Source organism: Canis lupus, chromosome 32, assembly GCF_011100685.1.
Source record: "Canis lupus familiaris isolate Mischka breed German Shepherd chromosome 32, alternate assembly UU_Cfam_GSD_1.0, whole genome shotgun sequence".
Taxonomy (NCBI): Eukaryota; Metazoa; Chordata; class Mammalia; order Carnivora; family Canidae; genus Canis; species Canis lupus.
The window spans coordinates 15,355,380-15,378,507 of NC_049253.1; the positions used below are offsets into that span (position 1 = coordinate 15,355,380).

Consider the following 23,128-nt stretch of genomic DNA (forward strand, 5'->3'; position numbering starts at 1 on the left):
GACTAAAGGATAAAACCATCAAGAAGCCCTCTTGGTTTGAGGTCTAGCCTGAACAGTATTATAATTAAAAGGAATCACTAACAAGTAGGAGAAAACTTGTCTCAAGAGATATGGGCATCCCCATGTACATCATCCAATCCAATCAAAAAGTAGGGTCATCCATTATCTTTACAAGTCCATAGTTCACCCCATGCAGTAGAGTACGCTCGGCCTTTAAAGGAGCAATTTTGTCATCCCAGCCATACAGAATGGTCAAAGTGCTAGTTGTATATACAATTGCTGGGGAATTCCATTTTTTTGTTGCTTTAATAATCAGACCAATGCTGTCCAGTTAATTATCCCCATAGGATAAAAAGCATAGAGTATCTTGTACATGCCCTATTATGTAGAAATGAAAAAGCTATTTCTCTGAAGTTTACCTCAAGAAGTCTAGCTAGGCAAACGACATTCATTTAAAGATCATCAGCTACAATTTAACATCCACAAAGATGTGATTTTGAAAGTTTCTCTCTATAATCCTCACTTCTTAATCAGAGGTAGCCAAGTCAGGACTGACCTGTCTACAAAACAAGTCCAGTTTTAATAAACTTGGCCTAATTATTTACATAAGCTCAGCAAGAATAATGATTTGATCACATAGGTCTTTTAGAATCTGCTTTGCTGGAACTTTTTATAAGGAATCTCCAGGTTGAACTTTTAGTAGCCTCTACAGGCCAGAAGCCAGGCCAAGTACTTGCCATCCGACATGCCTGCAATACCTGTAGATTTGGGCAGGTTCTTCTTCACAAGGTCCCCGAAGTATCTCCTTGCACCTGCCAGTGAGTGACATTCTTTACTCACTTGATGAGGCTGTGGGGAGCTTACTTAGCTCCTTAAGCAAGGTATCAGGCCAACATTTCCAAGGGGCTTTATTGCTCCAGGTTTCACGAAGTCAACTTTCGTTCCTTAAAGCTGTTTGGTCATATCTGAGTCTATGCAGGTCTCTCAAATATGACATTCTAGTCAAAGCGTTGGTAAAATAACCAATTATTTCCAATGGTGTCCTGTTAAAAGAATGGAATGTATGCAAATAACTATGATTGCCATGGAAGAATGCTTATTACTAAGACACCTTTTGAATTTCAGAGAGTTCAAGTAGGGAGAAAAGTTAATGCTTTATTTTGTTTACGAATGAATACTTCATATTTCTGTAAATCAGGTATCTTAAGAGAAAGTTTTAACCTGGGAGAGTAAACAGAACCAGTAGTGGATCAAACAAGGAGTCACAAAACTATAATCATCCTTTTGGTTTATTTATTTCCATGTTACTTGTTCTTGTTTAATTTGAATGCAATTTTAGTTCTGGAAATTATTACCCATTTCAGTTTTGATTTTAAAGAAATTAAAACCTATATTTGTCCTAACGATCCCTTATATGAACCTCCTTGAAAATGAAATTCATCTTACAAGAGATAACAATTATAAATGACAAAAACTTAGAAATGGAATCTAATCAGTTATTTCTGTGACACCTAACATTTCAATGATCAAAATATCACTTGATGACCTTATATTAAAACATACTAAAACTTCAGATGTTGCATATTATCTCTTGAATAGTTATAGTATTTACCCAAACGTAACCTAAGGTGTATCATTTGTTCAACAGTACTTTCAGAGTAACTTAACATACTAAATAAAAGTCCTAAGGAGTCAAAAAGACTCCATTTCCAATTAAATCTTGAGACATTCCTTAAAACCTTAGAAAGTTTTAAAGCACATGCCTAAATAGGATTAGGGATGTTAGAGACCTGATAAAGGCAAAACCTAGAAACTTTTCTGGGTAGGCAAAGAGAAAACTTTATTTTATTCTCTAGAGCAACCAACAATTCAAGAAAACTTGTCTTTTCGAACAGAGAGAAAGCAAACTAATTTTAGTCTTATACCTGTGTACTTTAAAAAAAAATTCATTCATCATCAATCTTAGTGTGTTCTGACCACATCTAGAAATCTTTTTCAAGGATTTCCCTTCACAAACCTGTACAATTTTCTTTTGCATGCAGATTTTTGTACCAAGCCATTTCTTTTTAAACAAACAATCTCATTTAGGACAAAATTACCTTCTTTTACCTTTAATAAAATGCATTCCCATTCTTAGATTTCTTATGTCTCGCCAACCTTTCTATGTACAGAGGTTTCCTTATTCTCCATGAGTCTTAATTACATTTAGCAGAATTTTTCACTCTTAGAAACCTTAGCCTCCAGTGAAAACTAAGTAGTAACCAATTGTGAACTGTTACACAAGAACTTTAGGTGGCAAATTTATGATTAAGGGCAAAACATGTTTACAAACAGATTCGAGTATTCTTAGTTTCTCTGCAGTAAGAAGTCAAAAGCACAAATATATTTAGTACTTGATGCATTAGCATTATATCCTATTTGGAAAAGATCTGAATATCCAATGAATTCAGTCTCAGTTACCATCCAAACAAAACTTTGAAAACTATCTTAACAATTACCTATTAAAACCAAGACAGGAGATAAACCATTTTTCAGTCATCTTTGTGCTAACATCGCAACAGATAACCCAAGTTTATTTGACCTTTAGCAAAACCGAATAAATGTTACACGTCTATCTTAAACCAACAAACTTTAAATACTGAATAGGTTTCACCTGGGTCTACTTTTTAAAAGCCCCTTTGCTCCCCATTTGTCAATTTTTACCTGAGACACTGGTCAGGAAATCTGAAGTGAGTGGAGTATGCAGGCAGCACCCAAGATGGTGCAGACCCAGGAGTGGGGGGGTGGGGGAGGCAAAGTGCAGCCAGAAGACTGAGAAAAAGGATTCACTGTTCTAAAGCTCATCCACTTGGACAGATGAGCCAATTTCATGTTCTTCCCCAATGAGTGGAATGAGGCAGTGGATGTCAGTCTAGAGAAGACAGGGAATTTCCCCGGAAACAGTTTCGGCAACTGCTTGGGAATATTCCTTAAAGTCCCTGTCCTGAGGGAGACTAACCACAGATGGCTCCAATTATAACCATTAACCTGGGAAATGAGGGAGAAGCTCCTCGTGTATAGCTAGAGTAGCCCGTATCTTTTGGGAGAAACAGAGAGAGAGTGTCCGCATCCCCTTTACTAGGGAGGGCCTGCGTTTCCTCCAGCAACCTGGGTTTATTCTGAGGCCTACTTAGATAACTATCCAATGTCAGGAGGGAGTTTACCAGCCAACAGGTTCAGGCAAACACACATTCTGCTAGAGGCCCTTAGGTGGGGGTCCTGATGTAGAGCCCTGTTCTCTGCAGAAGAGCTGATAAATCCCAGTGAGGCCATGCAGTGCTCCAGGAGATCAGTCCTTCCTTAAATTTTGTAATCCAAATCGTTTCCAGTGGGTTAAAAAGGCGCCCCAAGGGGAAGTCCTTGGGAACTGACCAGACCATGCCTTACCACGAAGGTCACACCTTATTTTAACCTTGCCCTGAAGAACTTTTTTAACCCATGGAAAACACTAGGAAAGTTTTACAAGGGGAAAATACTCAACTTTGCAGTACCCAATCTGGAGAAATAACCACGGAGGATGGTTTGTTTCCCATCTCGTGATCCTGGCAGGAATCTCTTACCCCATACCTGTTGTTTTAAGCATCAGTGGGTCAAATTTTCCCCAACTTTTCATAGTGAAATCCAGAGGCATCTCTGCCTAGGATGGGTTGTTTCCCATCTCGAAATCCTGGTAAGAGTCTCTTACCCCTACCTGTAATGGAGAGGTTGACTATGAAGGCATCCCTACAAGTCAGCTCTCACCTAAACCAATGCGTCCCTTGGTTCACTGCCTACCCAAGGTGATAGTGGCCTAACATCTTAGGATAAGGAGGGATCAGGCCAGCAGCAGGAGCCACTCTTACCCACCCATTTGCCACCTAATCCGCCTGCCTCCTCTAGATTTCCCTGAAAAAAAGTCTGACCTAATCACAGAACTTAGTGAGGTTAATAATTTAAATGGTGATACTCCTTTTAGAAAGGTGAGGAAGTAAGCAAAACACCTAGGACCTCTCAGCAGGAGGCGTGTGCTGCTTATGGATGAAGCTTTCCCAAGTGTGACCCCCCAGGGCTGGTCTCATCCTTTTATGTGTCTCAGAGACTCCAAGGCCGTCAGTGGGAAGGTTCAGAGCCCTGGACTGCTAGTCCTAAAGTGCACCCTCCAGATGAATCTTAGGCTAGCAAGGAATCCTATAAATTACTTTATTCCTCAAAGTTCTCTTGTTTGAGCCCTCCTCCTTTGGTCATGTAAATTCACTTGCATGCCTAGCCCCATGGTGCCTGATCTGTCAGGCCAATTATTGGCCAATTTCATTTAGGTTTTCCTCCCCTCACCCTTGCTGCCTTTCTGTTCCCTTACCTGTGGCCCCCTTTAGGAGCATGGCCCTGCAATAAGCAAAACCCCTGAGCTGGGGAAAAGCCAATTCAGAAAGCTCGAAAACAGAAAGTGGAACTGGTTAGGGTTAGGCCAATATTCCCTTCCTTTGGGGAAGGGGGATTGACCAAACCTTTCCCCAGAAGCCTGTCACCTGAGTGTTTAAGACCAGCAGCTGCACTATTTGCCTTTAACTGGCTGACAGATGTCTGGTTTTGCTGTTTGTTACAAGAAGAGGTTATCCAAGGGAAAGACTTCTCCCAGGAAAGAAAAGAAAAGAAGAGAGTCCCCTTTTACTCACCCCTCAGTGGGAGTTCTGGTTTTGGGACCAAAATGATACAGGAGAGCTTGGTTCTAGTCTCACTGAGTGGAAGAATGAATCTTGAAGATAACAGAGAGTGAGCAAATCACTAGAGCTTTATTAAGCAGAGATACAGAAAAAGCTCTCAAAAGTGAGAGAGGTGGACAGGGTTACCACTTAGGGTTTTTATAGTTTGTCTTTTACAGGAAACTGACCAGGGAACTTGGTAAGTTTCTTATCAATATCAGGGTGGATTTGTAAATATCCTGTCTATATTTAGAACAAACACCCCTGGACTTGTAAGGAACAAGATGTTTCTCTGTAAATATTGTGAACACAAACAAGGTGTTCCCTTCTCTGGTTAATGTCTGCTCCGTAACACTTTTCTAGGTCTGGGATTTCTGTGATTGCTTGGTAGCCATTAAAGGGGGATACTCCCTAACATTTTGGAGCTAGGGAGCCAGGTTTATTATTTTTTTTAATTTTATTTATTTATTTATTTATTTATTTATTTATTTATTTATTTATTTATTTATTTATTTATTTATTTATTTATTGTTTCTACTGTCCTATCTCTGTTTTTTGGGGATGGGTAGGATCCTGACTCTAGAGCCTTTCCTTTATCTTTCCCTGTCTAGCCCTGTCTGCCCCTCTTGTTCCTACATCACTACCATCATTGTCTCTGTGGATGTGGATCCACATTCTGGGCGAGAAGATAGGTAATAAAAAAAATACAAACTGTTAAGTTGACATAACATTATAGGAGTAATAAATGCTGTAGAGAAAAAGCCAGAAGGGGAAGAAATGAAGTCTTTGCCTTCACTCCAGAATACTAGCGTATTTTGCGTGTAAGAAATAATTGCTAAATATTACCAGGTGTTTAATAAATGACAGTATCAAAATCAAGAATTTCCAATTTTTTTATAAATTTATTTTTTATTGGTGTTCAATTTGCCAACATATAGAATAACACCCAGTGCTCATCCCATCAAATGCCCCCCTCAGTGCCTGTCACCCAGTCACCTCCACCCCCCGTCCACCTCCCCTTCCACCACCCCTAGTTCGTTTCCCAGAGTTAGGAGTCTCTCATGTTCTGTCTCCCTTTCTGATATTTCCACTCATTTTTTCTCCTTTCCCCTTTATTCCCTTTCACTACTTTTTATATTCCCCAAATGAATGAGACCATATAATGTTCTTCTCCGATTGACTTATTTCACTCAGCATAATACCCTCCAGTTCCATCCACGTCGAAGCAAATGGTATTGGTATTTGTGGTATTTGTCATTTCTAATGGCTGAGTAATATTCCATTGTATACATAAACCACATCTTCTTTATCCATTCATCTTTCGATGGACACCGAGGCTCCTTCCAGTTTGGCTATTGTGGACATTGCTGCTATAAACATTGGGGTGCAGGTGTCCCGGCATTTCATTGCATCTGTATCTTTGGGGTAAATCCCCAGGAGTGCAATTGCTGGGTCGTAGGGCAGATCTATTTTTAACTCTTTGAGGAACCTCCACATAGTTTTCCAGAGTGGCTGCACCAGTTCACATTCTCACCAACAGTGCAAGAGGGTTCCCCTTTCTCCGCATCCTCTCCAACATTTGTTGTTTCCTGTCTTGTTAATTTTCCGCATTCTCACTGGTGTGAGGTGGTATCTCATTGTGGTTTTGATTTGTATTTCCCTGATGGCAAGTGATGCAGAGCATTTTCTCATGTGCTTGTTGGCCATGTCTATGTCTTCCTCTGTGAGATTTCTCTTCATGTCTTTTGCCCATTTCATGATTGGATTGTTTGTTTCTTTGCTGTTGAGTTTAATAAGTTCTTTATAGATCTCGGAAACTAGCCCTTTATCTGATATGTCATTTGCAAATACCTTCTCCCATTCTGTAGGTTGTCTTTTAGCTTTGTTGACTGTTGCTTTTGCTGTGCAGAAGCTTTTTATCTTGATGAAGTCCCAATAGTTCATTTTTGCTTTTGTTTCCCTTGCCTTCATAGATGTATCTTGCAAGAAGTTACTGTGGCCAAGTTCAAAAAGGGTGTTGCCTGTGTTCTCTAGGATTTTGATGGAATCTTGTCTCACATTTAGATCTTTCATCCATTTTGAGTTTATCTTTGTGTATGGTGAAAGAGAGTGGTCTAGTTTCATTCTTCTGCACGTAGATGTCCAATTTTCAGGAATTTCCTATTTTTAAAGGGCTTATCGTGTAACGCATTAGAAGACAGTTACATAAAAAACCATTACAATACATGATAACAAGCGTTATGGTGGCTAGAGGAGTCATTCATGCCTCTGAGATGACACCAGGGACAGAGCTGGTGTCAGGAAGTCCTGACACTTTCCATGAATGAAAGAACAGTTACTTAATGGAAAGGTAAGTCAGGGTATTCCAGATACAGAGGGGCTGCATTTCTTATTTTGAAAGGGATCTTCAGGTGGCTGTATGGAGGTAGCTATATATCGGAATTTAGCACAAGATAACATTGAAGAGAGAAATAAACATGATCCAAATCTAGTGTGCCATGGTAAGAACTTCAGATGTTTTCTTAAAGTTTTGAGCAAGAGGGATATAATCAGAGTTGCATTTGAATGTATCTTTTCAGCAACCAGTACTGGGTAGGAAGGTGGAAATCAAGAACTTCACAAAGAAATTCCCATGGGAAGGCAGGAGGTTACTAGTTCCCACTTACAAGTATTGACCTCTCAAAGTCACATTTTCCATATTTCTCTTATACATAGCATAAGCCAATACTGTCTTTTAAAATAATCTTCAGAAGTTGGGAATCTTTTATCTGTCCCCTATAATATGATTTCTATGACCAGTTTTACTAAAGTGCAATGTTTTTTTTCTTTCAGAGAAGAAGCTCTTGGAGGAGATACCCAAATTTACTGGAAAACTGACAATAATGCCATTTATCAAGTTGATGGCAGTAAATCCTTCAATTTTGGTAGGCTTATAATAGCATCAAAAGTTAATCTGTCATCCTTTTCCTATTAGGAATATAAAAGCCTTTTATATTCCTGGACTTGGCATTAAAGATCAGACTAAAACTTCTATAAACTGCTTCAGTAGAAGCTTTAAAAAATTGTTCATCCATCTTGTGTGATATATAAGATAATAAATTGATACTTAAAATGCAATTATATCAGAGTGCCTTATAGTTCAAACTAACATGTTTTCTCTTATTCGTTAGTGTCACAAAACCCCATAAGCGTAAACCATGTTGCTTAATGTCAAATCATCTTTAAGATCTTTCAGTTTATTTATTTATTTTTTAAGATTTTATTTATTCATGAGAGATGCAGAGACATAGGCAGAAGGAGAAGCAGGCTCCATTCAGGAAGCCCAATGTGGGACTCGATCCCAGGACTCCAGGATCTCACCCTGAGCCAAAGGCAGACGCTCAACTGCTGAGCCACCCAGGCGTTCTTCTTTCAGCGTAGTATATACTTTCCATAATTATTTTTAAGGAATTATTTTTAAGAAATCCCCATAAAGAATAAATAGTAAAGATATTCCTTCTTTGCTGGAATACAGCAGATACCTACCCTGTCTTATGTGGAACTTACCATATGGTGAGAGAAAGGCTTTAAACAAGTAATTAGCCTTGTGTTGACACAAGCTCTGTGAGAGTTTATGGTAAATCTAACTAGTCTAGGTGTCTAAAAGGGTACCACTGACCTGGGACCTGCAGGATGCGTGAGAGCTAGCTAGGATAAACATGGAGACACTGAAGGTTGACTAAGTTGATTTGTGTGTTGATTTAATATGGATATGTGCTGAGAGTATGCCAGACACCGTTCTAAACATGCATGCATATTAACTCATGAATCCTCCAAACAAGCTTATATGACCAGTACCTTTCCATTTCAGTGAGGAACGGAAACAGGCCTGCAGTCACACAGCCAGCAAATGGAAGGGTCAGACTCCAAATCCAGCCACACTAGCATGCTACCACTTAGGCACCTCAGGGCAACAGTGAGGTCCTCTCAACTGCAGGAGTAAGAATGGTTAGGCAGTTCGACTAGCATTAAACTAGAAAGCCATCATAAAAGGTTTTAGATCAAAGCTATATGAAAGAGAAAAATAATTTCTGGTAAAGGACTGTTTTTAGAGCATTAACATAACTTTTAAAGAAGTATGAACAACAAATAAGGTGAAGAGAATATTGTGTCCTAAATATCTTACCATATCCTGACAATTTTATTTCTTTGGACAACTGCTAAGCAAGACAACAAAGTTGATTTGTTTGATTTAACTTTTGTGTATATGTGTGTGGTTTGTCTTTTTTTTAGATCGTGTTTTTCACAGTAATGAAACTACTAAACATGTGTATGAAGAAATAGCAGTCCCAATCATAGATTCTGCCATACAAGGCTACAATGGTTTGTATTCACTGTAGAAATATTTGCGTATCAGTTCTGTGTTCAAGTATTGATAGTTTTACACGTGTGTGATTTATTTTTACAGGTACCATATTTGCCTATGGGCAGACTGCTTCAGGAAAAACATACACGATGATGGGTTCACAGGATTATTTGGGAGTAATACCCAGGGCAATTCATGACATTTTTCAAAAAATTAAAAAGGTAAATACCTAGGTAAACTTCTAGTACGTACAGATAAAAGTAATAATAGTAGGATCACATAACCTTAGTATTATCTTGTAATGATGAAAGGAAGTAGGTTTAGGGTTATCTCTTCATTAGCTATGGGTAAAGACGGTATAACATGAATTCCTTTTTTCCACACAAACTTACTTTGTAGAGCTTACAGTTTTTTCATTCTTTCCCTTGAATCCTGAAACAGTACTAATGACACCGAGAAGTAGGTGTCGAGGAACAGGAATATCTTACCAGAATGGTTAGCTCCACATTGCCTTTGCTTAGCTACCAGTGATTATTAAGGGGCAGAGAAAAGTAGAGGTAGAGAAAAGACCAGAATAAGCAACCTACTTTAAGAGTTGGTTTTAGGTTTATTTTTTCATTACTTTTTTAATGATTTTTAATGTCCTTATTTGAACATTCATTGGTAGGGTTTTATTTTTAGAGTTTAGAGAGATGGACTGAGCACTCTCCTTTTCTAATAATTTGATACTATTCATTATTCCTGAAACCTATTTTTAAGTTCTTGTATTTATTGTCTATATAAAATCAAATGAGGTTTTGTTCGTTTTCTTTACGAAGATAATTCTCAGAACATTTCTATATTTAATATTAGCACATAAATACTCAATATTAGGTTTTCATAAATGGATGATCTCTGATGTTTTTACATATTTCTTTTCCTTCTAGTTTCCTGATAGGGAATTTCTCTTACGTGTGTCTTACATGGAGATATACAATGAAACCATTACAGACTTACTCTGTGACACTCAAAAAATGAAGCCTTTAATAATTCGGGAAGACTTCAATGTGAGTAACAGAGTTGAGATGGCTCTAAAAACAAACTTGCTTATTGAGATTATTGTTCTTGAACATTTACCTTTAAGTTCTGTAGTTTTTAAACTGTCTCCTGTTTGTATGGTTTATTTTTTGTTTCTTAAGTGTTTACAGAGATCGCATATGAGCAATATATATAGTTTTTAAACATTGACAGCTGTGGTATTTTGACATAAGTGCCTTAAAGAGCAAGATGGAAATTTCAGGTTAGAATATGGTGTACTTTGGGATAGGAAATAAATTGTACATATCATAGGTTTACTTGTTACTTTCATATATTTTCCACTTGTAACTTCCACAAATGAATTCTATAATAGTTTACACCTTTTTTGAGAGTGTTTAGCCATTAAAGAAGGATAAACACTTACCATGATGTGTTTCTTATCTCTTAGTAATTTCTTCTCTACTCTTCTCATAATTAAACTTGTTTCAGAGGAATGTGTACGTGGCTGATCTCACAGAAGAAGTTGTTTATACATCAGATATGGCTTTGAAGTGGATCACAAAGGGAGAAAGTAAGACTTTATACTATATTTCTCCAAAACACTTGTAAAAACTATTCAGCTAAATGTATTTAGGTTTCAAATCACATCTTTCACTCTAAAAAAACAAGTTGATGTTCTTTGGAATTTTATGTACACAGCTGAAACATGATTTGCTTTTTACAGAGAACAGACATTATGGAATTACAAAAATGAATCAAAGAAGCAGTCGTTCTCATACCATATTTAGGATGGTAGGTAACTCTCTGTTTGGCCTCTCCAATTAAAAATGCACTAAGTTTTTTACAAGTTTTCTTTTCTGTCTAGATTTTGGAAAGTAGAGAGAAAGGGGAACCTTCCAATTGTGACGGATCTGTCAAAGTGTCCCATTTGGTAAGTACTGATGGACCATGATGCTGTACCATATGGGTCAAAGCATAATTTAATTTGGTTGCTGGATGTTTGGTTTCCTAAGAACTGTTAACTGAATTAAGAAGGCAGAAACATGTATAAATTGGTAGTTTAATTAATTTCATCTATAAACATGAAATTACTAGCTAAAACATAGGAAGAATTCAGAGGGTCTTTCTTTCTGTTGTTATGGGTGCCATCTCCTATGATTTATATGGAAAGACTTTTCCTAACCAGAGTTCTTGGGGAGAGTTTCCATTTGCATTTAGGAGTTAGAGTATTCTTGGAATGGGAGTGGGGGCCATTTGGTTTTGTTGTTGTTTTGGTCTTTGCCTATAGAATTGAAACTTATGATATCAACAGAAACCTAGCTGGGACTGGTAAACAGTAAATCACATTACTCAAGTATATTTGTAAATATAATAAGAAAATGTTTTATATTATAAACCTAGTGTCTTAGATTATAAATCCCTTGAAGGGAAGAGTGATATCTTATGCATATTTATAGCCTCAGCGCATTTTACATAGTTTATATTCAATACTTGTTTGTTGAATAGTGAATGTAAACATTATTCAGATGTTCCTTTATTCCACATCAGTAAACCTCCCCTTCCTTCTTGTTGTACTCTTATCACTTCCCTCTTTTTTTGGTGCTTCCTTCCTGTTTCTTCCAATATTCTCTGTCTTCATGGTCTAAATTTTTTAGCTTTTTTAAAATTTTTTTTTTCTTTTTTTTATTTATGATAGTCACAGAGAGAGAGAGAGAGAGAGAGGCAGAGACACAGGCAGAGGGAGAAGCAGGCTCCATGCACTGGGAGCCTGAGGTGGGATTCGATCCCGGGTCTCCAGGATCGCGCCCTGGGCCAAAGGCAGGCGCCAAACCGCTGCGCCACCCAGGGATCCCAATTTTTTAGCTTTGTATAGGATGATGTCAGATTATTTTTTCCCTAAAGTTTTCAAATCAAATAGAATAATTTTTTTTTCACTTTCAGATTTGAGAAATCAGAATCTTAATTAAATATCGAATTCTAGTTTGCCTAGAATTATTTTACTGTACCACTCTTAACCAACCTAATTTCACTTCCTTCTACTCCATGTGAGCTGCTCTCTGATAGGTAGATTGGGTCTCTTGGTGCCTTGAACACTGATACTTGTTACCACCTTTATTTCTTAATTCATGCTGTCTTCCTCACCATTTTACTCCTTTATTACGTATCTAGGTCTTCTGTAATATAGATACTATACAAGAAAGATTAGACGTTGAGTATTTTAGAGACAGTAGTGTCTGAGACCGTACATAACTAAAGCAGAAGTACACATAATTAATGCCCATCCTGAAAGTCTCCACACAGAGATAGAATTTAAATCTCTTTGTTTTAATTCATTAAAAATACTTGCTGAGCTTTCATCACATTCTGAGCGTAGTACGGCTCTGAGATTGAAAGAATAAAGAAGATATCTCTCCACCACTCACTGTCTGCACTGCTACTTCCCTGGCCCAGGCTGCATCACCTGTCATTCAGACTCCTGCAGAAGCCTCCTAACCAGACTCCCTGCTGCCACTCTTGCCCCTCTCCAGTTCTTCTCCATCCAGGGGCCACAGGCTATCCTTCAGAAAGTTAAATCAAGATGTGTTTGTCACTCTCTTGCTTAAACCCTTTCCCATCACATTTAGAAATTCCAGAGTTCTTACTCTTCCTTACAATGCCCTGCACAGTTCAACCCCCACCTACTTCTCTTACCCTATATTGTCCCATTTTTACTTCACCAACTCTGCCACACTGCCCTATTTTTGAATAGACCAAGCTGATTTCTGCTTAGTGACTGGGTGTCCTGGCTATTCTTTCTATCCAGAGTATGGTTCACTTGGTCTTTGCATGACTAGCCTCCTCTTCTCTGTCATTCCAGATGGTAGCTTAATGGGAGATCTTCTGCCATTAAGCTACCATCTGCTTATGCCATGGTAGCCATGGCATGTCTAAAGAACCTGCTCTGTACCTTCCTCTTTCCTCTTTCAGCATTTTATTTAAATTTTCTTAAACACTTACCATGATGTGTTTCTTATCTCTTTTTCTCACTTCTCACCTCCTCTTCCCATCCGGCCCCATGTAGAATAAAAGCTCTGTGAATACTGAGAACTTACTTTTCTGGTTCACTGCCATATCCCTAGCACCTAACACACTGCCTGGAGCATGACAGGCAGTAACCTTTGTCAACAATATTTGTGAACTGAAGGAGAGGCCAGTGCTTTTAAAGACTCTACAGTGTATTTAGAGACACAAATGACTAGCTCAACATAGTAAGTGCTAAAGAATAAGTTGTATTTTCAAAGACCTCTGGGGAGTACAGGATTGAAAGAGAAGTTTATTTAAGGTGTGGGAGAAGAAGGATAAAGGTGGAAAAGTTTTACTAAGGAGGTAACAGTTGTCTTGGTCCTGAATAAAAAATAGGGGCAGACTAGAATATTAGAACTAACTAAACAAAGGGAGTGGCAAGGGACATCTGGTGGCTCAGCAGTTAAGTGTCTGCCTTCCGCCCAGGATGTGATCCTGGAGTCCCTGGGATCAAGTCCCACATCAGGCTCTCCCTGCATAGAGCCTGCTTCTCCCTCTGCCTATGTCTCTGTCTCTCTCTTTCTCTCTGTGTTTCTCATGAATAAATAAACTCTTTTTAAAAAGGGGGGGGGGGGAGTGGCAAAAGGTAGCTCTTGGAAGCATAGAAAAAATACGTAAGACATTAAGGGATAGGCAGTAGGTCAGCTAGAATTCACAGTGAGTACTGGCTAGATTTAAGGCTGGAGCAACAAAGTGCCAGTTAGTAAAGAATCGTATTCACTGCTAAGGTTTTGAACTTTGTGTAGAAAATGGAGAACCTATTCTGACAGTATTTTGGAGGATATGTTATAAAGAATGAACAAGGTTTACAGATCAGTTTGACTCAGAAAGGGGAAGGCCTAAACAGTGGGATGAAAGACAAGCATTTCAGATGGATATGCAAATAGACCATGTGTTAAAATTGTTCTTTCAGTAATTGGGATTTTTTAATTTCAAGTTACCCTTCCTAAAGTTTTATTTTTATCTATCTTACAGAATTTGGTTGATCTTGCAGGCAGTGAAAGAGCTGCTCAAACAGGCGCTGAAGGTAATGAAAACTCATAAATGGATTTGATCTCAATGTCATCTTGTTCTTTTACAGAATAAAAAAAGTGCTACCTTGCATTTTAGAGACTATTAAAAATGGTAATTTTGTCATGAAAGTCTTTAACATAAACTGTAGCTTCTGAGGGCACTTGGGTGGTTTAGTCAGTTAAATGTCCCAACTCTTGATATCGGTTTAGGTCATGAGCCCTGTGTTAGGCTCGTGCTGGGTGTGGAGCCTACTTGAGATTTTTCTCTCCCCCACTCCACTCTCATGTTCTCTTTCTCAAAATATTTCTTTTTAAATGTCTTTTAAAGATTTTATTTATTTATGAGAGAGAGTGCACGCGCGCACACACAAGCGGAGGGCAGGGAGGGCCAGAGGGAGAATTAGACTCCCCATTGAGCAGGGAGCCCAACATGGGGCTCAATCTAAGGATCCTGGGATCATGACCTGAGCTGAAGGCAGATACTTAATCAACTGAGCCACCCAGGTGCCTCAAAGTTAAAAACGTTTTTAAAGTTCATTTAAAAGCATCTGTATCACTGTTGGGGATTTACCCCAAAGATTCAGATGCAATGAAACGCCAGGACACCTGCACCCCGATGTTTATAGCAGCAATGTCCACAATAGCCAAACTGGAAGGAGCCTCGGTGTCCATTGAAAGATGAATGGATAAAGAAGATGTGGTTTATGTATACAATGGAATATTACTCAGCCATTAGAAACGACAAATACCCACCATTTGCTTCGATGTGGATGGAACTGGAGGGTATTATGCTGAGTGAAATAAGTTGATCGGAGAAGGACAAACATTATATGGTCTCATTCATTTGGGGAATATAAATAATAGTGAAAGGGAATAGAAGGGAAGGGAGAAATGGGTAGGAAATATCAGAAAGGGAGACAGAACATGAAGACTCCTAACTCTGGGAAACGAACTAGAGGTCGTGGAAGGGGAGGAGGGTGGGGTGGGGTGAATGGGTGACAGGCACTGAGGTTGGCACTTGACGGGATGAGCACTGGGTGTTATTCTGTATGTTGGCAAATTGAACACCAATAAAAAAAAATTTATTTAAAAAAACATCTGTATCTGGCAAATTACCTATTTTAGGCTACTATAGCATCAATTAAAAAGCTTAATTAACTATGCAGTTGGTAGGATTGGATAGCCACAGAGTTTGTGAGAGTGCCATGAAAACCATCTAAATTTTCATAATTAGTAAGGAAATTCAGAAAGTTAGTGGAATACAAAATTAATATACAGACATTAATAATTCATAATACAAACAACAACCAGTTAGTATATTTAGTATACAGAAAGATACCATTTACAATAATGACTTGAAGATCTAATACCTAGGTAGAAACTCAACAAAAATTACCCAAGACCAAAATAAAGAAAACTCTAAAGCAGACCTAAGGGACATAATCAAATATTAAAATAAATGGAAAAACATACTTAGATGGGAAGTTTCAAAATTATGAAGATGTCAGACCTTTCTATGTTAATATCCTACAGCCTAACAGAGATACTCATTGAGCATGTCCTATGTCTACCAAACTAGTGGATCCTGCAACCTGTGAATAAGAAATGAGTATTTGTGTTTTAATCTGGCATGTTAAATAGCATATTATATCTGGCATATTACAGCAGTAGGTGAATAATTCACCTGTGAAGTACTAGCTGTCCAAAACTATTTATTGTAGTACTTTTTGTGTATGTGGTAGATTGAAAACCTACATGTCCCTCAATAGAGTGCTGAGTGAATGAATTCTGATATATCCATACAGTGGAATTTTATGCTGGTAAAAGGAAGGAAAAACACCAGTGTTTACTGATATGATATATAAATTAAAACAAAAAACCCACAGTACAGATTAGCATATATACTGTGCTACTATTTGTGTAAAAAAGGATAGGAAGAAACAAATGTATATGAGTTTGTATTTCTAAGAATCTTTACAAGAGTCGACTAACAAAAGTGATTTCCCAGTAGGAGGACTGGAACTGATTAAATGGAACATTAGAGTGGAAGAGAGTTTTTTTTTTTCAGTGTTGTTTTTCTTGTTTTGTTTGTTTACACGTAAGCCATGTGAGCATCTTAGTTTAAAAATAAGAACTTACCCTATAGGAATTAATTTGGTTGCTAAACATATAGTTGCCTATATTTGGAGGTTTGGAACAAACAGATTTAAACTGAGGAGCTAGGTTTTTTTTGGAAGTGAACTTCCCTCTGATTGATTGATTGATTGATTGATTTTTTTTTTTTTTGCCTTAGCTATCTATTTCTTTTCGTTCTTTCTCTCAGGTGATAACCTTTCTGATCCACTTAATAGGTGGGAGGAATAAGGAGAGCGCTCCTTATAGCAGTGGTATTAAAGGGGATTTCAGTCTAATAAAAAGCATATACTTTACCATCTGATGCTTTAATTTTTAACTTCTCATAATTTATAAGTTCATCATCTAGTACAGAGGTCAATTTTTGTTTTCATATTTGCCTAATAAATGCAGGTGTGCGACTCAAAGAAGGCTGTAATATAAATCGAAGTTTATTTATTTTGGGACAAGTAATCAAGAAACTTAGTGATGGACAAGTTGGGTAAGTTTATTCCATTGTACATTTACCTATTAATGCTTACTTTCATGAGGTTGAAAATTGTAATGTTTCAGTTGCAATCAAATAATGTACTGATTTCTTCCATGTATTAAAAAAGCTTTTGTGAATCTGAGCATGCGTAGTTATACATATGACTGTGATCTAAATTTTTTATTTTAAATATTTTTTAGTTAGTAGTTTTGATCTGCCTCACATAACCTGTAAAGAAATTTTTTTAAACTGTAGCTAATTTAAGATTCTGCATTAAAAACCAACCACTTTGTTGTATAAAAATTCTTATTATTTTTTTCCCCAAACTCCTTTCTCACAAAGTGGTTTCATAAATTATCGAGATAGTAAATTAACACGAATTCTCCAGAATTCCTTGGGTGGAAATGCAAAAACACGTATCATCTGCACGGTTACTCCAGTGTCTTTTGATGAAACCCTTACAACTCTACAGGTAAGTTTAATTTTTATTTCAATATGGGGGGGAAATCATCTTTAAGCAGAAAAAATAACCCACTAAAATTAGTGTATCTTTTTTTTTTAATGATATAATGTACCAGCTACAATAAAACTGATGTGTTGCCTACTAAATTTCACAATTTAGCAGTCTTAGAAGATAAGACCTGTCTTCCAATGTGATTGCCTTGGATTAATTAACTATTAATAAATAGTTTGGAGGAAGGAGAGGTACTTCCAAGTAGAAGCAAACTTCAAAGTAGAGGGAGCATTTACACTGGAGTTACTGGGATTCCAGTAAGCCAATGTTTTAGGTTCGCTGTTGGCATCCATCTGTCTTCAAGATAATTTCCTTCACTCTTCTGAAGACTAGTAGCCAGTGTAAATTATAAGGACATGGAATACTCTGCATGTTCAAAAGTATTTTAATCTACTTAGGAAGAGTATTGATCTTTCTTTATAAAACTTAATTATAAAAAAACCCTAAATATTATTAATTAATTTTTTAATATTGAACACTTAACAGTCTTATATTTTTTCCCCCAGTTTGCAAGCACTGCCAAGTATATGAAGAATACTCCTTATGTTAATGAGGTATCAAGTGATGAAGCTCTCTTGAAAAGATACAGAAAAGAAATAATGGATCTTAAGAAACAGTTGGAGGAGGTATGTATGAATGAAGTATTTTAGTAAAGAATAGGGACGGAATGAGAACTAATATCTGCCCAAATGCCCAGAGATCCATTATTCATTAATAGTTGAGATCTATAACCTAAATTTATTGGGGTGGGAGGTTATATGTTTATTTTTTATTTTATTTAAATTCAATTAACATGGGGATCCCTGGGTGGCTCAGTGGTTTGGCGCCTGCCATTGGCCTTGGTCGCGATCCTGGAGTCCTGGGATCGAGTCCCACGTCGGGCTCCAGGCTTGGAGCCTCCTCCTGTGTCTCTGCCTCTCTCTCTCTCTCTCTCTCTCTGTCTATCATAAATAAATAAATCTTAAAAAATAAATAAATAAATTCAGTTAACATATAATGTATTATTGGTTTCAGAGGTAGAATTCAGTGATTCATCAGTGTTATATATAACACCCAGTGCTCCTTATATCACCCAATTACCCCATGCTTCCACCTACCCCACCCCCCTCCAGAAACCCTCAGTTGTAACCTATATTTAAAACAGCTTTCAAAAAAATAAAAAATAAAAATAAAAAATAAAAAAAATAAAAAATAAAACAGCTTTCAAGTAAGGAGAAATCAACTCATAAAAATTTTAGTTTAATTGACTATAAACTGAAAACTTTAGGTTTCTTAAAATTATTTTAGATTTTGTTTTTCATTTCCAAAGGGCAAAATTTGAGATTTTTAAATGAACCAAGTAGAGATATTCTTTCTAAATTATCACAGATACATAGGGAATTAGGTTAAAAAGAGAGACCACATATAGTTACTTAAAACTATCTTTTGTATTTTCACATTATCTTGAATTCTTCTTCTGACCCTGAGATAACCGTCTAATATGGTAGCATAATCACTTGTCATAATTTCTTTGTTTTAACCATTATGGTTTCATATTTTGTAAAAATCTTATATTTTAGTTATCTTTTTAAAAATGAGCTGAAATTTTAAAAAATAAAATATAAAATGAACTAAAATGCCAAATGGAAGTCTTATGAGAACATCTGTTCTTTTGCTGTAGGTATTGCAAGTCTCTGCTTTTATGACTTCTGTACCTATTATTTATATATTTTTAGGCAATTAATGGAATTACTTTAACAGCCTTGTTACAATCTTATATATGGCATCTAGAATACTCACATGGGAAAAATACATTTTATACTTCATTATATGTTTGAGAAATTACCATGGTAACTGCCATAGTATTAATCTTTTGTAGGTAGGGTATATTTCATTTCACTAAACCTGATGTGGGGCTCAATCTAACAACCCTGAGATCATGACCTGATCTGAAGTCAAGAGTCGGACGCTTAACCGACTGAGCCACCCAAGAGCTGCCACATGTGAATTTAATATTCTATTCTTAAACTACTTTCAAGGATTTAAAATCTAGCTACAATTATTATTAACATAACTTAATATTACATACCATAGGTTTCCTTAGAGACTCGGGCCCAGGCAATGGAAAAAGACCAGTTGGCCCAACTTTTAGAAGAAAAAGATTTACTTCAAAAAGTACAGACTGAGAAAATTCAGAACTTAACACGGATGCTGGTGACCTCTTCTTCCCTCACATCACATCAGGAATTAAAGGTAAAATTTAAAAGATGACAACTCAGGCTTGGTATACAGAGACTAGGATAGGTATTCCTATATGTTTATTATATAGTTACATATCTCTTAACCCCTTGATACAATATATTCAGAAAACCTGGAACATTTTGTGTGTTTGCTATGCATCAGCAAAACCTAGAGGTTCACTAAAAATATTGATCTCTGAGCTTACATTTAGAGATTTTAATTCAAGAAGTCTGAAATATTGACAAGCAATCTATGTACAATATGCTTAAGAAATTCTAACGAAGTTGGCCAAATGATTGGAAGCATAGATGTCTAGGATATATGGTAATATTTTCTATTTAAAGAAATATTAATCTCAGGAAAATTGATCTAGAATATGGATCACAATGATCAAAATTCTGACTTCCAGTATTTGTACTTTTTGTTTTGACTAGTTAGGTTTTTTTTAGTCCAGTAGATATTTTTTGGCTATGATGGTATCATGATTAAAAGGATAGCCTGGAGTTTGACTGCATGGATTTAAATCCTGATGCTGTCAATTCCTAACTCTACCTTAGGCAATGTCTTAAATCCATTTGGTTGCAGTTTCCTTATCTGTAAGATAATTTGATTCCCACCTCATAGGATTGTTGTGAGAATTAGATGAAATAATATAGAATGTGCTCAGCATACTTTCCACAGGGCAGATCCTCAGAACATGGATGCTCTTAAGATAATTATTAGCAGACATTATGTTCAAGTCACCATACTAGGTATAAAGAAGGCATTTCAAGAGCTGTTTGTTGACTGATGGATGAATAGGAAACAGCCCAATGGAAGGTGTAGGGAAGAATATTTCAGGAAGAGATCCCCAAGTACAAATGCTTGGAGTAGTGAAAACAACATAATGTATTCCTTGGACTTAAAATATTTTGGTGGCAGGGTCTGACTTTAAATCACAATGAAGGATTTGAATATTACATTATGCTAAAAGCAAGGAAAAATCTTATATGGTAACATCACAGTTGTATTTCAGAAAGATGTGATTGCTAATGAGCATTGATTGGCTGGGACTCTACAAGGACTGTGACTCTAGAGATGGAAAAAAATGGATAAATTGGAGAGCTATGTAGGAGGTTGACCCAACAGGGCTTTGTGATTGTTTATATGTGAGGGGCAGGGAAAGGGCAAAAGAGGTATACAGGATGACTTGTAAACATTGCTGGGTAGTTGGTAACAGTATTCATTGTTAAGGAACACCAAATGAAGAGCAGTGGAGCTGCTGTTTTATTTGGGACATCTTCAGTTTAAGACTTGAGGCCATTGAAAATGCAAATATATGAAAATCAGGTGAACAATGTGACGTAGAGCTTTCCACTTGGACATTAGCTACTGCAGATCCAAAGTCAAGTCATAGTAATGGATGGGCTTGTTCTGAGAGCATGCTGAAAGTGAAAAGAAGACCAAAGACCAGATCCCCAGAACAGTTTTTTAGATAAAGGCAGACAATTTTTTAGATAAAAACAAGCCGAGATTAGCTCTAGAGTTAAGAAGGAAATCAGGTGAATTGTGGTCACTAAAGGAAGAGCATATTTCAGAGCGGTTGTGGTCATCAGTGTCACATTCTGATGAGAAGTTAATTAAGATAAATATAGTCAAAATTTTTTTGGATTTGGAAACAAGACGCTTATTTACAAAGCAGTTTGAGTTATGTACTAGGTATGAAAGCCACCTTACAGAGGGTTGGAATGATTCCAAGGGATGGGATCACAAACACAGTAGAGGGGACTGGACTTAGAGAAAAGGATCATTTATAAATTAGCTCACCTATGAAAAGGATGTAGTAAAAGGAATGTGGAGAGGATCAAATAAGATGAAATAGTACTTGTACCGTATAGAAGGACAAGAGAAGAATGGTAGCTGTGAAATCTGGAAAAACACAAGAAGAGGAGGAAAAATCAGCAAAGGAGAGTGAGTGGTGAGGGTAGCTGGCCGGGTGGGATAAAGACCAGAAGACAAAGGTGTTCCTAAAAGGATGAGGAAGTAGACAAATGACGAGAAAGGGCACAAAAGAAAAATGAAAAGAAAATTGTAGCTAGAGAGAAGTAAGGAGTAAAGAGTTTAAAAAAAATCAAAAGCAGACAGGCCTGGAGCATTCATTCATCAGGAGAATTCACCAGGAGGGAGCTGGTGAAGATAACAGATGAATAGATAACCAGGGAGCAAGAGGTCCCAAGGGAGAAAGGAACAATGAGGTTAGGAGCTCTGGAGCAGGCATTAGCTTTATTGAATTGAAAAAGAACTGGCATCTTGAAGGCTGTGCGTAAGATTTACTCATTGAAGAAAGTTCAGATAGACTCTTTGTCCCTTCCCAGTGAGAGCTGGACACCCCAGAGTGCTTTGGGTAGCTATGGTGTGACAGTGGCAGGTTTCCTAGATTATTTAAAAGGGTTGAGTCAGCCCATTCCTTTCAATGAAGTCCCAGAAAAGTTTGTAGGGAAACTTTCAAATAAAACATGATTTTTAAATCATAATTTCGCATCACATTTTTTTTATGGGGTTAAACACTGATTTTAAAAGTTTGAGTGTTTTCTTAGGATGTCCTTAGACTAATAAGATATTAAACCAGGCTTAAAAAGAATTCTACCAAGTCCATGGTTTCCAAAAATGTAAACTAATCCCCATGTTTTATAACAGTTGAGCCCAGATCTGCGTGAGGTAATTTTGATTTCTACCCTTTTAGGCTAAAAGAAAACGAAGAGTCACTTGGTGTCTTGGCAAAATTAACAAAATGAAGGACTCAAATTATATAAATGAATTTAATATGTCAACAAATATAACAACACGTAAGGCAGCTCTAACAGTAGTGGGCGAAATTGATGAATGTAAGTGCTTTTTCAGCTACTTTTAAATTACAGAAGCATCCCTGTAAAGAATTACTTTATTTATAACTCCATTAATGTGATAAGCATATTTAATAAAATGTATGTATTTTAAATGTGATTTCATTGGAAATAATGCTAAAAATTAGTGACTTTAAGAAAATGAACATTCGGGATCCCTGGGTGGCGCAGCGGTTTGGCGCCTGCCTTTGGCCCAGGGCGCGATCCTGGAGACCCGGGATCAAATCCCACATCGGGCTCCCGGTGCATGGAGCCTGCTTCTCCCTCTGCCTGTGTCGCTGCCTCTCTCTCTCTCTCTCTGTGACTATCATGAATAAATAAATAAAAAATCTTAAAAAAAAAAAATAGTTAAAAAAAAAAAAAAAAGAAAATGAACATTCTCCATTATTTTCACATCTCTTAATGATACACTGTAGTTAAAACACATGAGACTTTTTTTTTTTTTTTTAAGGTTTTATTTATTCATGAGAGGCACAGAGAGAGAGACAGAGACAAGGCAGAGGGAGAAACAGGCTTCCCATGGGGAGCCTGATGTGGGACTGGACCCTGGGACTCCAGGATCATGCCCTGAGCAAAGGCAGGCGCTCAACCACTGAGCCACCCAGACGTCCCCACATGAGACATTTTTATCATTGGTTTTGTACTAATCATTATCCAGTTAAATTAGTATCCATATAACATCTGCCTTAAATTTTGTCTAATCTTGAAAGGCTGGCATTACACAGGCATGTTTCAAAATAATGTGTCTCCAACA

At 37.1% G+C, this 23,128-nt stretch overlaps 1 protein-coding gene across 6 annotated transcripts in view; it reads left to right on the forward strand.

The window, feature by feature from the left end:
• The window catches only part of CENPE (centromere protein E), an 82,797-nt gene that overhangs the window by 2,807 nt on the left and 56,862 nt on the right, over nt 1-23,128 (forward strand). For all 6 annotated transcript variants that reach the window (XR_005382740.1, XM_038581998.1, XM_038581994.1 and 3 more), the window contains exons 2-14: nt 7,551-7,642; nt 8,991-9,080; nt 9,166-9,284; nt 9,990-10,109; nt 10,570-10,651; nt 10,805-10,872; nt 10,946-11,011; nt 14,119-14,170; nt 16,683-16,770; nt 17,101-17,230; nt 17,779-17,898; nt 19,346-19,504; nt 22,215-22,356. Coding sequence is in view for 5 of the 6 variants with exons in the window: in XM_038581998.1 (XP_038437926.1) it covers nt 7,551-7,642; nt 8,991-9,080; nt 9,166-9,284; nt 9,990-10,109; nt 10,570-10,651; nt 10,805-10,872; nt 10,946-11,011; nt 14,119-14,170; nt 16,683-16,770; nt 17,101-17,230; nt 17,779-17,898; nt 19,346-19,504; nt 22,215-22,356 (1,328 nt within the window). In the remaining variant the exon portion in view is untranslated. The remainder of the gene's footprint in view (nt 1-7,550; nt 7,643-8,990; nt 9,081-9,165; nt 9,285-9,989; nt 10,110-10,569; nt 10,652-10,804; nt 10,873-10,945; nt 11,012-14,118; nt 14,171-16,682; nt 16,771-17,100; nt 17,231-17,778; nt 17,899-19,345; nt 19,505-22,214; nt 22,357-23,128) is intronic.